This window comes from Oryzias melastigma, linkage group LG23 (genome assembly GCF_002922805.2).
Source record: "Oryzias melastigma strain HK-1 linkage group LG23, ASM292280v2, whole genome shotgun sequence".
Taxonomy (NCBI): Eukaryota; Metazoa; Chordata; class Actinopteri; order Beloniformes; family Adrianichthyidae; genus Oryzias; species Oryzias melastigma.
Genome location: NC_050534.1, coordinates 7,064,761 through 7,079,674, shown reverse-complemented (window position 1 = coordinate 7,079,674; position 14,914 = coordinate 7,064,761). Strand labels below are relative to the sequence as shown.

Below are 14,914 nucleotides of genomic sequence, written 5' to 3'. Positions count from 1 at the left end.
CCACATACATTAATGCAGCCACCAGCAGCACTTTTTCTTTGGAGTGGATGGCTTTAAAGTCCTCGTCTTGACCTCTGAGAAATGAGGCAAATTTAAACTTAAACAAAAAGATTTCCTCCTTTTATCTTTTTTCCTTTGTGTGGGTTAAAGTGTTTTTTTATTTTTCCTTTTCTTTACTTGACCTGAATATTTGCCTGAAACTGAAATCAAACGAGTACGGAGCCCTGAACGTGACAAAAAAAATAAATAAATACATAAGAGAATAAACAAAGTTTTTCCTCAAATTCATTGCGTTAGTACAAATTTGAATTTTGTGGCCACATTTTAAAATTATGTGCAAACAAATACTTATTTCCAGGGTTTTGTGGCAACAATTTACTTTGTAATGGCCACAAATTATTATTTCCTGGCCACAATATAGATTTTTTTCCTTTTTTTGCACGCCACCTGTTATTTCTAGTATTTTGCGACAACATTTCAAAATTCTGTGCACACAAAGTGGTATTTTCACCATTTTGTGGCAACAATTTAGGATTTTGTGCACACACATTGTTCTTTCTAGTATTTTATAGCCATAATGTAGCAATGTGTGCACAAAAATGTGAATTTCTAGCATTTAGTGGCAACTATTTAGAATTTTGTGCACAAAAATTTATTTTTTTATATTATTTTATAGCTAAATTAGGCATTTTAGGCATTTAGTTGCAACATATTAGCATTTATTAACATTTTGTACAAACAATTTAGCATTTTGTGAGCGCAAATTACTATAAAGTGGCAACAAATTAGCATTTTATGACAACAATTTAGTATTTTATACACACATATTGTAATTTCTAGAAAAGTGTGGCCTAAATTTTGGATTTTTCGCACACTAGTCCGTTTTTTCTAGCATTCTGTGCCTTCAAATTAGCATTTTATTAGCATGTTGTGGCCACGGTTTAGAATTCTGTGCGTACAAATTATTTTTTTTTAGTATTTTGAGGCCACAATTTAGTATTTTGTGCACAAAGATACAATGTCGTTGCAACAAATTAGCATTTTATGACAATTTTTTTATTTTTTTTTTGCACACAAACTGTTGTTTCTAATATTTTGTGGCCACATTTTAAAATTTTGTGCACAGATATGGTTATTTCTAGCATTTTGTGGCAGCAATTTAGTATTCTGTGCACCCAAACTATTATGTAATGGGCACAAATCAGCATTTAATTAGCATTTTGTGGCTACACTGTAACATTCTGTGCACACACATTGATATTTCTGGCATTTTGTGGCAACAATTTAGCATTCTGTGTACACACATCAGTATGCAGTGGCCACAAATTATTATTTTGTTGCCACAATTTAGCATTTTGTACTCACAAATTGTTCTTTCCACTGTCTTATCACCACAATTTAGTATTCTGTAAACACAAACGTTTTTCTAGTATTTGTGGCCACATTTAGTATTTCACCTCACAAGTTGTTCTTTCTGGTGTTTTGCATTTTGTGTACACAAATTAGTTTAAAGTTTCCACAAATTAGCAATTTATTAGCATTTTGTGGCAACAACTTAGCATTTTGTGCACAAAATAAGTATCTAGTAGCAACAAATTACCATTTTATAAGAATTTTGAGCACACAAATTGTTTTTTTCTAGCATTAGCATTTTATGAGAACAATTTAGTATTTTTTGCACACAAATTGTTATTTGTAGTATTTTTTGGCCACGATTTAGCACTCTGTGCATACAAATCAGTTTTACTAGTATTTTATGTTTACTAACTATCCAAATTTTCATTTTAGTATATTTAATTGTTACTGCAAAATACTAACTTGTGTGGACAAAACATTTATTTGTGCCGACAAAATGCTAACTAAAATGTGAATTTGGGGCCATAAAACTTAGAAAATACTAATATATGATCATGAGATAATAAAATGTGGACACGGAATGCTAATTTTTGTGCTCTAAATACTAATTTGAAACCACAAATTACTATGAGGGAACAATTTATTTAAAAAACATTTATGTCACATCCAGGGCTCCGTATCAAAGCCCTCCTATTGACCTCTGAGACGCATCGTAAATTTAAAGTTGACCATAAAGATTCTGTCCATTTTTGTTTAGTTTTCAGTGTGCACTGTGTTTTTTTAATTTATTTTTTTATTTTTGGCCAGTGCTTGGCCTGAATTTCTGCCTGAGACTGGAAGCTTTTTCTTTTTCTCAAGAAGTCCACACAAAAGAAACAGAGCGCGCGCCCTGAGGTCGAGACCGTTCTGCCTGCGTTTGGTTCCTCCAATCCGACTCAGACTTGGAGCAGCGAGTCTGTCGGAGGAAGATCTCCCTGCAGACGGATGTGATTTGTATTTCTCCTGCTGTAATGTGGATAAAATTATGCTTTACGGAGAAGGGGGGGTGGAGTTAATCTGAAGCATCCGTCAAGTTATGAGGCGTTTAAAGCACGTTCACTGCTGAATGTCACTCCATTCATTTATCCCCATCACCGGTTGACGGAAAAAAAGCCACAATGCAGCCATGACTGCAGGCTGTGCCCATCCAGGCAGAGAGATGATGCTGGACGGAGCCGGGATCCTCTCCGAGAGATGATGGGGGTCAGAACTAAACCTCTTGCTGAACAGAACCGGGTCAGGAAGCACAAAGGAAGGTGATAGGAGCAACATTAAAGCCACTTGACCTCAATGTTACCCCAAAGCAAGACTCTAGTGCCATCTATTGAAAACATTTCCTCCTTTTCTCTTCCCTCACTTTTCCTTTCTTCACATTTCAAACATCTTTTTATTGAAATTCAGCTCAGATTAAGCAGGAGAGTGACTTGTTGATTAGGCTGCGGCTTCTCCTGATCCAAATCCACAAGGAAGGAGTGCGCATCCGATTGCGTCGGATCGCCCGTTGCGGGAAACTTCCCTCCTTCGTTCCTTAAAGAGAGGTGAATGGATGGAAGTTGGGAGTGATTTACCTTCTTGGAGGAGACGGGAGTGGATGAGCAGGATGAGGAAGCAGCAGATCGCCGCTCCGGTTAGAGCCCACGCAACTCTGAGCAGCTGCATCCTCGGCTATAGGGAGGAAGGATGAGGGCTTTTTTTGGGGAGGGGGGGTTATTTTTCCCGACACGGAGACTCTCCACGCACCTCAGGCTCACACACGCGCACGGACTCCGTCCCTGTAAGCCTTTTCATTCATCGCTCAGCTGATAGTCCAGTTTCAAGCACGGAAAACTCCGATCCCGCAGAATGAATCCCAAAAAATAATAAAAAAAAATCAGGAGCAGGTATGCGCGCGCGCGCGCTTTGGTGCGCCAGAGTCGCTCCAAGTGGCAGATTAACTCCCAGTCACTGGCGGAACGGTTGGCATCTTCTTTTCCCTCTCCCCCCTTCAGGAGTGTGCGAGCTCCGCTCCGCTCCGCTGCGCCCCCGCGGCGACTCTCGCTCTTGGAGTGCGCACGGCGCGCGGATGCTGATCAGCGCTCTGCGCGGCGCGTTACGCGCATTTCTCCCGCTGCTGGAAAAAGAGAAGGCACACTCTGCCAACGCACTCTCCACGCAGGGTCCCCCTCCTCCTCCTCTCTCTCTCTTTTCACTCTCTCTCTCCTCTTCCTCTCGCGTCTTTTCCTCCCTCCCTCACGCGCGCTCCCTGAACGACTGCTGCTCCCTCGATCGTTCAACCCCCCCCTCCATCATTCAGCTATATCCAACTATTGACATTCGAAGAATAATAGAACTCTATTATGTCCTCCAGAAATGCGCAAAAGGATTTTGCGCAGCTCAAATGGTGTTTTTTGGCGTTTTTTCTAATGTTGGAGGACAAATATAAAGAAAACTAGAGAAGTTGCATTACCTGCAATAATGCTAGAGTGAATGCTTCTTTTTGTGCTGAAAATGCTGAAGTCATTTCCTTTAATTGCTAAAAAATTTCCTGAACTTGCTGAACCTTTTGATACGAAATTTTCATAATTTGCAGAAAGTGCACAAAAATGTGAAAAATGTATCGGAAAATTTAGCAAAAATAGCGTAAAATCCTAAATTGCGTAAGGATACCAAAGGTACAACCATGAATGTGTTGAATGTGCTGAACGTTTTGATCCCAAAGTTGCACAAGTGTCAAAAGTGCAAAACCTTTTTTTTAGGATTTGAAAAATTTCCCATACACTTAAAATAGGGCTAAAAATTAGCATAAATTGCCCAATATCTTAAAAATCGAAAACAAATATTGAAAAATGTGCTAATATTGCGTACAATCTTAAATTGTGTAGTGTTTTTGAATACCAGAAGTACAACTATGAATGTGCTGAACATTTTGATTCCAATATTGCTTAAGTGTCAAAAGGGCACAAAGTTTTTACAGGATTTGAAGAAATTATAATTTATTTTCAATGAGGCTATTAAATTAGCATAAATTTCATAACATCGTTATAACCGTGAAATATCCAATATCAAAAGTAAAAGCATGAATTTCCTGAAAGTGTTGAATATTTTGATAACACACGTTTCAAAATTACACGTTTTGAAAAATTCCCCATACACTTAAAATAGGGCTAAAAATTAGCATAAATTGCGTAATATCTTAAAAACAGTAACATTTACTAACACCAAAAGTACAGGCTCCCTTCTTGTGAACTTTTTGATACCACATTTGCATAATTTGCACAAAGTGCACAAAAAGTGAAACATTTCTTGAAAAATTGACAAAAAATGCGTAAAATATTAAAATGTGTAACATTTTTGAGTAGCAAAAGTACAAACATGAATGTCCTTAACGTGCTGAACGCTTTGATACCACTGTTTTCTAAACGTGTTCTTGAGATTGTACTGTTCAAAAAAACATACGGAAGACGACATGAACTTGAATAATAAAGAGAAACAGGACTGCGTTCTCACAAAGCATCCACACAATTCATCTTAAAGCTACACTCATCAGTATTTTTGTATTCAAGCCACTGGGAATCAGGGACAGTAAAATGCAGTTGAAAAAAGACTGTAGATGTGGCGTAGTAGCATTCTGTATTGTGAAAAGGATACAACCAAACAGGGCTGGCCCTCGGTAGAGACAACCCAGGCAGCTGCCTAAGCCACCATCTGCTGGAGGGGGCGCCAATTCCAAATGATTAGGCTATATATTCATGTTTTTTCTTTTGTTTCATTTACGATTTGACACCACTCATGTTGAGTAAAAATAAAAAAGCCATAGTTTAAAATTATAAATAACTCAAAAGTTTGACATAATTAATAACTTTTCCTGATGGTGCCGCTGTTTAAGCTAGGTGGGGCGAGGGGGGTGTTGTTGTCACTGTTGGTGGTGGTGGGGATCACCTTTTGAATAAAACCAAACCAATTCCGAGTTCTTGATTGGTCACAGTTAAGCATCAATAAGTTCAACTGGTTGAACTTTCAGTGCACGATCAATGAAAGCCAGGTTTATATGTGGAGCCTGCCACCGAACCTAAAGACTAGCGTAGCGACGCAGAAGCCCAGAATTCCAGCTTACATGCAATTGAATAGACTTCTCATTGAAAGCGTCCGCTTCAATGTGAGTCGACGTATCTGGTGTGAACAAAACTTGAGAATTGTGTGCGACTGTGCCTATACAAAATGAACCACAAAAACAGTAACCATAAGATCAAAGAGGTAGCTCAGATTTATGGGCCAAAATGGAAAATATTGACTGTCTGCAAATGCTGAGTATTGGTTGGAAAGTTTTACACACGGTCAAAGCTGAAACATTGAATCAACTAACAAAAGTTCTGTATTTCATTACATTTAAAAATATTAGTTTTAAAAAAATTACAAGTTTGAGTTGACGGTTAATCAACTCGAAATTTGTATTTAAAATATACTCATATTTTTAAATGTAACAGAACTTTTGGGAATTGATCCAACGTTTCAGTTTTTACAGTGCGAATGGGATGAATTCACAGAAAAGCAGCTGTCAGTTGTGGAATAATATTCCTGCAGATCTGCGGCTGACATCAGATCTAAACATTTTTAAACGTCAACAAAAAATATACCTTTTTTAGAAATTCTCTGGCTTTTAGTGTTTATCAGTTGGAGGTCTCTTATTTGCTAACTTCTCCTTTCATTGTATGCATATGTTTTATGTTGTTTCTAAAAATGTTGTTCTTTTAAACTTTCTTTGGTATTTGACGTTGTAAAACACTTTAGTAATAAAGTTTTATTCAATTATGTTGGGGGTGTGAGGGGTTGTAAGCTAGTGGTAGAGTGTTGAAACTATAATAGGGGGGTGAAGGGGGGCGGAGTTGCTCTACACCAATGGTCCCGCCCACAACTCAGAGGGGAATTACTAATGAGGTCCTGCTGCAGAAACTATGTCCTAGAAATAACAGGTTTTTAAACATTTTTGCTAAAAACTGTAAAATCACAATTAAAAAAATCACTAGGAACAATTTAAAAATAGATCAAAAGATGATTGGAATAATGTTTTAGTTTATATTTTACGCCAGCTTCCCTAAATCATCCACTTGAAAAATAAATAAAACCGATGCTTTCCCCTGAGGGCCCCCAAAACGGGAGCACGCCAAGCGTGGGCTGCAGGTGATCGCCATGTGGCGCCATCTCTTGCGCTTCGTTCACAGGCGCCAGAGGAGCGCCAGATTCCACTCCTACCATGTTAGTCATGCCTCTGGGTTATTGAAACAAGCAACGCTGCTGCGATTAGCCCAGCCCCAGGCACCCCCCAACACCACCTACCACTCAACACCCCTCAAATCTCATTATATGATGACAGCACAGAAAAAAAGATGCAAATTATCCCCCAAAAAAGCCGCTCTCCGTTGGACGTGGAATCCATGGGAGCTAAAGCGGTCCAACTGGAGGAGAACCAAGAGAACAGAACAAGGGCCTGCAGAAACAATGGCCGTGGCCCCCGCTGAGCTCCGAGCAGCTTCCAGCGATGCTGATTCACTTCATTTCTGATTCATTCACTGAGAAAGTGCGAGTCCTTCAGAAAAACAACAAAAAAAGGCAGTGATCACCTGAAGGGTTCTCCGTCCCGGGCTCCCTGTTCGTTTTCAACCCCTGCGTCTCTATTATTCAGTCAGAGCGAATGAGCAGAAGACTGAAACTCACTCTGTGTTAGTGAAGTGTCAATAAGGCGGGCTCCTTCAGCTACAAGAGCCAATTAGCTCGTCACAGTCGTCTGTTTTCACAGCGCGCTCGAGTGCCGAGACTCTTCACATCTTTTTTTGCATTGAAGTTCGTGGTTATTCATGTGGTTTTTAGCCGGGCTTATTGCTCTCTTTAAAGGTCCAACATTTGAAAGGAAACCAAATCTCTATTCTGTGCAACATTATTCATTGGTGTTTCCTGGGTTTGACGAATGCGCCCTGACCTCCTGTTTTATACTGGCGGTCTCTTTGGATTCACTTTTCTAGAGAGTAAGAATACCGTATTTTACTGGAGCATAATGTGCACTTTGACCTTTCAAGTTTCTGAAATAAAATATTATCCAGTGCACCTTACGCTTTAGCTAAAACTGCCCTTACAGGTGGAGATCAAACCTGTTCAAGGCTTGTGCGTGGTCAGAAAGAAAAATCAAAGTCGCCAAGTGAACTTGAAGAATAAAAAAGTATTTTTTTTTTTACAGGTCTCCTTCAAGATAGTAACAAGTATTTCCAATGCTTGTTACTATCTTGAACTAGACAAGAGTGTTGCATAGAGAGTGTTACACAGACAGTGTTGCATAGGGTATTACACAGAGTGTGTTGCATTGTGTTACGTGTTATATAGGTTGTTACATAGAGAGTGTTACATAGGGTGTTGCATAGGGAGTGTTACAGAGTGCTTCATATGGTGTAAGATAGAGAGTGTTTCATAGAAAGTGTTGCATAGGGTGTTACATAGAGTGTTTCCTAGGGTGTAAGATAGAGAATGTTACATAGAGAGTGCTACATAGGTTGTTACATAGGGAGTGTTACACAGAGTGTTGGATAGGGAGTGGTACATAGAGAGTGTTGCATAGGGTGTTACATAGAGTGTTATATAGGTTGTTACAAAGAGTGTTATATAGTGTTACATAGAGTGTTACATTTTGTTACATTGAGAGTTTTCCGTAGAGTGTTAAATACTGTTGCATAAATAGTGTTATATAGATTGGTACATAGTGTTACTTAGACAATGTTACAGAGTGCTTCATAGGGTGTAAGATAGAGAGTGTTTCATAGAAAGTGTTGCATAGGGTGTTACATAGAGTGTTTCGTAGGGTGTAAGATAGAGAATGTTACATAGAGAGTATTACATAGAGAGTGCTACATAGGTTGTTACATAGGGAGTGGTACATAGAGAGTGTTGCATAGGGTGTTACATAGAGTGTTATATAGGTTGTTACAAAGAGTGTTATATAGTGTTACATTGTGTTACATTGAGAGTTTTCCGTAATTGTCTAAGTAACACATAGTGTTACTTAGACAATGTTACAGAGTGATACATAGAGTTTTACATAATGTTACAAAGAGATTGCTGTGTTGACAATGTTACATTGACTTTAAATGAAAGTGTATGTAAACACACATGTCATGTTTCTCTGATTAAAACTCTCACGTTCACAAGTCTCTACCTAGTCTCTACGACCATGTTTCGGCTCTATGCACAAAATGTGCGGCCATTGAATGTCCACTGAAAGTTAGTTGAACTTTGACCAATCATAGACTCAGATTTGGGAGTGTCACATGGACGGCGTCTCTTATAACTCATAGAAGTTCCAACCATTTGAAAATTGATTGTGCCTGGCTGGATTTCTATGTCACTACCTTTTTTATATATCGGAAAAGAAGTGTGAAAGAAAGAGCCTGGAGCAAGAGTCACAAGATTTACACCTTCTTCCAACTATAGAATGCACTAGTATTTGGTAGCAACAGTCCAGCGTGAACGCCATATGTTGTAAGTGTGTTCTTGAGCATCACATACCTGGTGTGAACATAGCATAAGGCATTCTGTATGAACTCTGGTGGTTATTTCAGACCAGGAAACAATTGTCTGTGGTACAGACTTGTTGGAGCATTATACTGTAGTGAAGAGCCTGACAGAGTGACATGTACTGTTCTTCAGCATAACAAAGTGAACAAGTATTGTTAGGTGTTTGACGAGTTACAAGTGGGGTTACACAGTGTTGCAGTGGTGAGTACTCTCTTCTTTCAGTATGAAGGCCACTAGTTCAACTCCCAGCTAGGACTAGGTTTTCTCAAGGGACTCCAACCTCCCCTGATTGTCCAAAAAGCATGCTTCATAGGTGAATTGGTGATTCTAAATGCTCCCCATTAGATGAGATTGTGGCCTCGCAACAGACTGTCAACCTGTCCAGGTTGTACGCTGCTTTTAACCGTTACCCCATAAGTGATAAAATGGGTTCAGAAAATATATAGATGGATTATGTTGAGCATCATTGTCAATAAAGTTAGTTTTTTTTGTTTTATTGTTCTCTCTGTAAAGGGTGATTATTCTAAAAGAGACAAACAATTCAGTTCTCCAGAAACACTTCCCATCAACCCTTCTGACCAATTACCTGTCTCTTGGCCCCTGTAGGCCTTCTAGACAGCATCATCAAACCTTATAACCCTTTAAGAATGGAGACGTCCACGATACCTCAACAACACACACTCTCTGATGTACCAGAACTTCACACATGTTTTACTACTGTTCGATATTTGTGCCAAGCTGTTTTTCTCAGCTTCAGAATCCACTGGAGTTCGTCAATTGAGTAAACGGTTGAAGGGTTATGGTAGTCAAAAGAATCTCAACTCTCTTAAAGACTTACTAATAGCCCAGTGAGACTTTTTCTGCAGTTTCAGATGAGGCAATCCCAACAATCTGATGGAGAATACATCTTTGGACAGGGGGAGGAACTGTATACCTCTTGTCGACAATTTATTTTGAAAGGTCCATTGTCGGAGTCGCTGGGATTCTGACTACACTGGAGGTTTCCAGGTAACTCAGACCAGAAACACTTCCTTCTGGAGCGTGATTACTGTGTTCAGACCAGCCAAACCACAAGAGTCTGATCTTAAAGAACAAAAGCCGTTTGATAGACCTTCCCCATGAAAGAACAACGCACTTTACTCTGTCTTGACACAACAGCGGGAAGCTACCGCTAAGAAAATGTCCAATTGTAACCAAATGGGAATCCTATTAGAGAGGCATATTTAAATTGAACATTCTCTGCATCACAAACAGAAAATTAACTGGCATAAAGGAAGGGAAAAAAAGAAGGTAACAAAAGTAATCAGCTCAACATGTTGAGGGGCGAGGAACCCTGCAGAGGTACCAAATGAAGTGCCGGATTAAAAATGTCAGAGAGCGTCAGATCAGACCCAGACCGTGTCAGGTGCGCAGCAGATGCATTTCTATTTTTATTATTACCTCTGTTAATGAAATAATGTTTTTACTTTTAAAAGATGTGGATAATGAGGAAATGTACGGTAAAAATTGTACAAAAATATGTAAATTTGTGTTTTTTTCTCGTTGTGGCACATCTTTTTTTTGTAAATTTATCAGGTTTTTTTCTTGTTAATTCATGACTTTTCTCTTGTAAATTGGTCTTTTTTTCCCTCATAAATGTGACTTTTTTCATTCATTTATTGTTTTTTGTTTAAAAATTATGATATGTTTCTCATAAATTTAGGATTATTTTCAGGTTAATTCATGACTTCTTTTTCTCATTAATTTATGATTTTGTATCTAAAAAATTAAGATTTTTTTATCTGAAAAATTATGATTTTTTTTCTAGTAAATTTATGACTTTTTTCACAGTTATCAATGACTTTTTCACGTAAATTTATGACTTTTTTACTCTTAAATGTATTACTTTTTCTCATTAATATATTATTTCTTTTTTTGGAAATTTATGACGTTCTTACTCCTAAATTAATGATTTTAATTATCCTTAATAGTCTGAATTTATTAATATTTGATATTAAGTCCTGAACCGGATATAGAGAAAATGGTATGGTCGAGTCGGGGTGGGATTATATAAGTTCGCTTCCTTCCACTCCCTTTCAAGCGATCTACTTGTGATTCATTAAGTGATATTTTATGCCATGTATTATGACCTGATTGCTTGAAATAAACCATTTCATTCATTCATTCGTTGATTTTTGTCTTGAAAATGTATTACTTTTTTCTCACAAAGTTTTGACTTTTTTCGCGTACATTTTTGACTTTTTTTCTCTCAAGTTCTTGACTTTTTTTTTCTCATAAATTTCTGGCCGCGTTATTTGTGACTTTTTCCAAATAACTATTTTTTTTTTATTTTTTTTAAAGAATTTTATGACTATTTCTCATAAATGTATGACTTTTTCACATCAATGTATGGCCTTTTTTCTCATAAAATAATGTTTTGTATTTTTATTGTAATTTTTTTACTTTTTTCACATACTTTTATGACTTTTTTACATAATTTTCTCACTTTTTTCTCATAAATCTGTGACTTTTTTTTACATCAATGCATGATTTTTTTCTGTAAATTTAGAACCTTTAAACACTTAATTTTACAAGAAAAATGTCTTACATGTAGCCTATGGCTTTTAAACTCATAAATATATCACCTTATTCTGGTAATTTAGCATTTACGACTTTTTTCTTGTAAATAAACGCGATTTAAAGTCGTAATTAATAAAAAAAATGTTTATTGGCCCTTACTCTCTGGTGTTGGTTTGTGTTCATTTTCATCGTAATAAATAAATAGAATTTAATACATTTAATAAAGTGTAAAAGAAAAAATTTGTTTTATAGCTATATCTAGAATTTCAATAAAGTTTTGTGCATATGGGAAATGGAAAGGCTGCTTCTATCTGTCTATTCATCTATACGTTACATATTTTTAACAAATATATATTTTAAATAAGACTTAAAACGTAATACTTACATGGAATATTTTCCGAATTAAAGAATAGTCTAATAGGAATCATTTGAAAAGATTCTAAAAGTAATTATTGTGCAGATTAGCATATCAAGTAATTAAAAAGAATGGCTGTGGAGCTGCAGGGCGGCGTGCTGGTTCGCTCGGTAACCTCGCACTGAGCGGGTTCTGTTCAAATCCCAGTTGGGGCTTTTCCGTGTGAAGTTGTTGTGCAAGCACTAATGTGAGTTTTCAATCTGTTTTTCTCACATCGAGTAAAAAGCACAATTGTACATTTTGTGTTGGAGTGAATTGTTGTTTGATAAAAGAAGAAAAAAAAAAAATCACAGAATAGTCACAGGGTTACTTCTGGAAATCACAGTTTGTTGGGTAAATTGTGTAATGACGTAGAGATATAGCAAAAAAGTCTTAAGCTACAGGCACACCAGGCATGTGACGCACATTCCAAAATGAGTGTCTAAGCCAATGGTTTTCTATGCTCAGTCTATGACCTTTTGTTGGGTTGCGGCAAGTGAATTTCAGTTTTGGAATGATAGAGTAATAGTCATTTCTATGGAAGTCAATGGGATTTGGGCATTTTGGAGCCAGGGGGTACCTCTTGTTTGGAACAGTCAATAGTCACAGGTCAAAACGACATTCCTGTCTAGTCAATGACACCAAACAAAATGGGTGACTTCTTTGAAGGTGATCAATCAGACCGCCAGGTCTCTAAAGCCTGTAATCAGGATGACATCATCTTTATCTGTGGTCCAGAAGTACATCTTTGACTTAAATCTGCTGGTTCGGTCTGTCTAGTTCCTCATTCATTCACTTTGAAGATATAAAAAAAAGTGCTTGAAATACTTTCTTGAAAATCCATAAAAGAAGAAAACAATTCCCTCAACTCACCTCCACTAGTGTCCCTTCTTCCACTTTCTCCTGGCCTTTGTTGCCATTCACTCAGTGCTTTGCATTTCGGTGCCAGAAGCCCGGAGAGGCGTTACTTGCTTTGTCCTCTGTGCAGGTCACTGGCTGGGGGCCAGACAGAGTCTACGCCAATAAAAGCCATGAGTAATGGCCTAAAACCTCCACGTTCACTATGTTTCCCATTATTTCCCACGGCCAATAAATCTGAAGGAGGACTTAATCAAAAGAAAAAGCCAGAACATACGGCCCATGTCCAGTAGGGTGTCCTGCAGTTAGAGCCCAACAGTTTAATCAAAGATAAAAGTTAAGACTGCGTCCCCCACCCACCCCCAGGACGGCTTATCTCATGACCCACTTTGTCTTCTGACAGGTGAAGCCACTATTGTGTCGGCAGATGAACACACTGCCGCTGTCATGAAACAAAACTGCCTCTGGGCCTCTGAGTTCAGACTGACACTAAATGAAGTCCCTTAAGAGCCCAATAAACAGATAACTGAATAAATGTTTCAAAATCCACAAATTACAGAGGAAGGAAGTCACGGCAGCATGGAGCCTCTTCTTTTTTTAATGTTTTCCAGTGTCTAATAGAGCAGTCCGGCCAGCTCTGGAAGGATCGTAAAAAGGCCTTCTTCATCCTTATGCATTTTTTAAAACCAATTTTACAATCTAATAATAAATAGCTGGAAGGCAATTGGGCGATGTTCCACAGCAGTAAGATTCATGGTAATCTGCAGTTAAACTTTTACACCATTTAGGAAATGCGTTCATGCACCGAAGCGCCTACAAACCTGAGCTATTTGATTCCATTGTTTGGTAGAATATTTTTATTGATCCTAAATAGAGTCTGTTAGCGTGATTTACCACTGATAGGTCAACGTGATGGCTTAGATGTCAAACATACGCCCAGTCATGAAGAAAAAATATGAGGATGTTGAAAATAAAAGCAAGTTTCGAGTCCATTCCTGTGGTGAGTTATGGTTCTTTAAAGAAATTACTGCAATGCGCAATTACACCACTAGGGGGAGCAAAGGAAACGCAATATCATCATAACAAGAGATCAAGAAATAAAAACAATAAACAGTGTAATTGTAAGTAATTAGGCTGTTAGGTTGTTTAGGGCATTTTTTTCTAACTGAGAAAAAACAAAACAGAAGCAAAGTTACAGGTAACAAGTTAACCAAAGGTTATTTTACTATTATGTTACTGGACCGGCCCACTTGAGATCAGACGGGTTGAATGCAGCCCCTGACCCTAAATGAGTTTGACACCCATGGCATAGCTGGAGAGGAATGCAACTTGAACCGCAAAAAAGCTACAGGTGACCTATACCAGCTAGCTTAACCCTTTACCACCGAAGTGTTAGCTACAGTGTTGTAACTATTCAACTATTTGCATAATCAACGTAATTTTAGTGGATTCCAAATCGTAAAAAAGCAGCTTTGCACCGACAGGCAACACGCTACAATAGTGACGTGTTAATGTAATTAGTGTAGATAAGCTAACTCTGATGCAGAGAAAAGCGGCTTTGCGCCATTATCCAACACTTTATAAACATATAAGGTGTCGCAATAATAAGTATGTTTGTGAAATGTTGCATAATAATGCTAAGCTAATTTGAAAAGTGCGAAAATCAGCTGATTGATCACGTTAACAAAGACTTTGGTACATAGAAAAACTTGTTGTCAGGATGTGGCCAGCGACACCTAGCCTTAGCTCTAAACAACACGCTCTTTGACATGCCGTAACTCTTCAACTGTTCATACAATCAGCGTGAATCAGCTAATTCTGAACCGTTAAAAAGCAGGATTTTATTTTGACTTGGCACTAAGTATTGCATAACGGCACTTAACCACTTTTCAGCTGTTTTGATTGCGTAAACATGCAATGTAAAGTGATATATATATGAGCCCAAAACTGCTTTTCTCTATGTAGGAAGTTCATCTACAGATGTCCTAAAGATTTCTCAGAGTCCTCTGGGGAAAAACTGGTGTGCACTGATGCTATTTAGATTGGCAAATATAGACCAAAATACATTGCATTTGAAGGATTTGGCACTTGAAAACTATATGTAAACTTATTGTTTTTAATAAATCATCCAAGATTACATCATCAAAACACCACAGACTCTTAAATAAATTT

The 14,914-nt window shown here is 37.8% G+C and overlaps 1 protein-coding gene across 1 annotated transcript in view; it reads right to left on the bottom strand.

Annotated features, from left to right (window-relative positions):
* tafa5 (TAFA chemokine like family member 5) overlaps positions 1-3,682 on the bottom strand; it is a 169,299-nt gene extending 165,617 nt beyond the window's left edge. The window contains exon 1 of the mRNA XM_024286155.2: positions 2,964-3,682. Coding sequence (XP_024141923.1) covers positions 2,964-3,054 — 91 coding nt within the window. The 5' untranslated portion in view covers positions 3,055-3,682. The remainder of the gene's footprint in view (positions 1-2,963) is intronic.
* Positions 3,683-14,914: the final 11,232 nt, after the last annotated feature.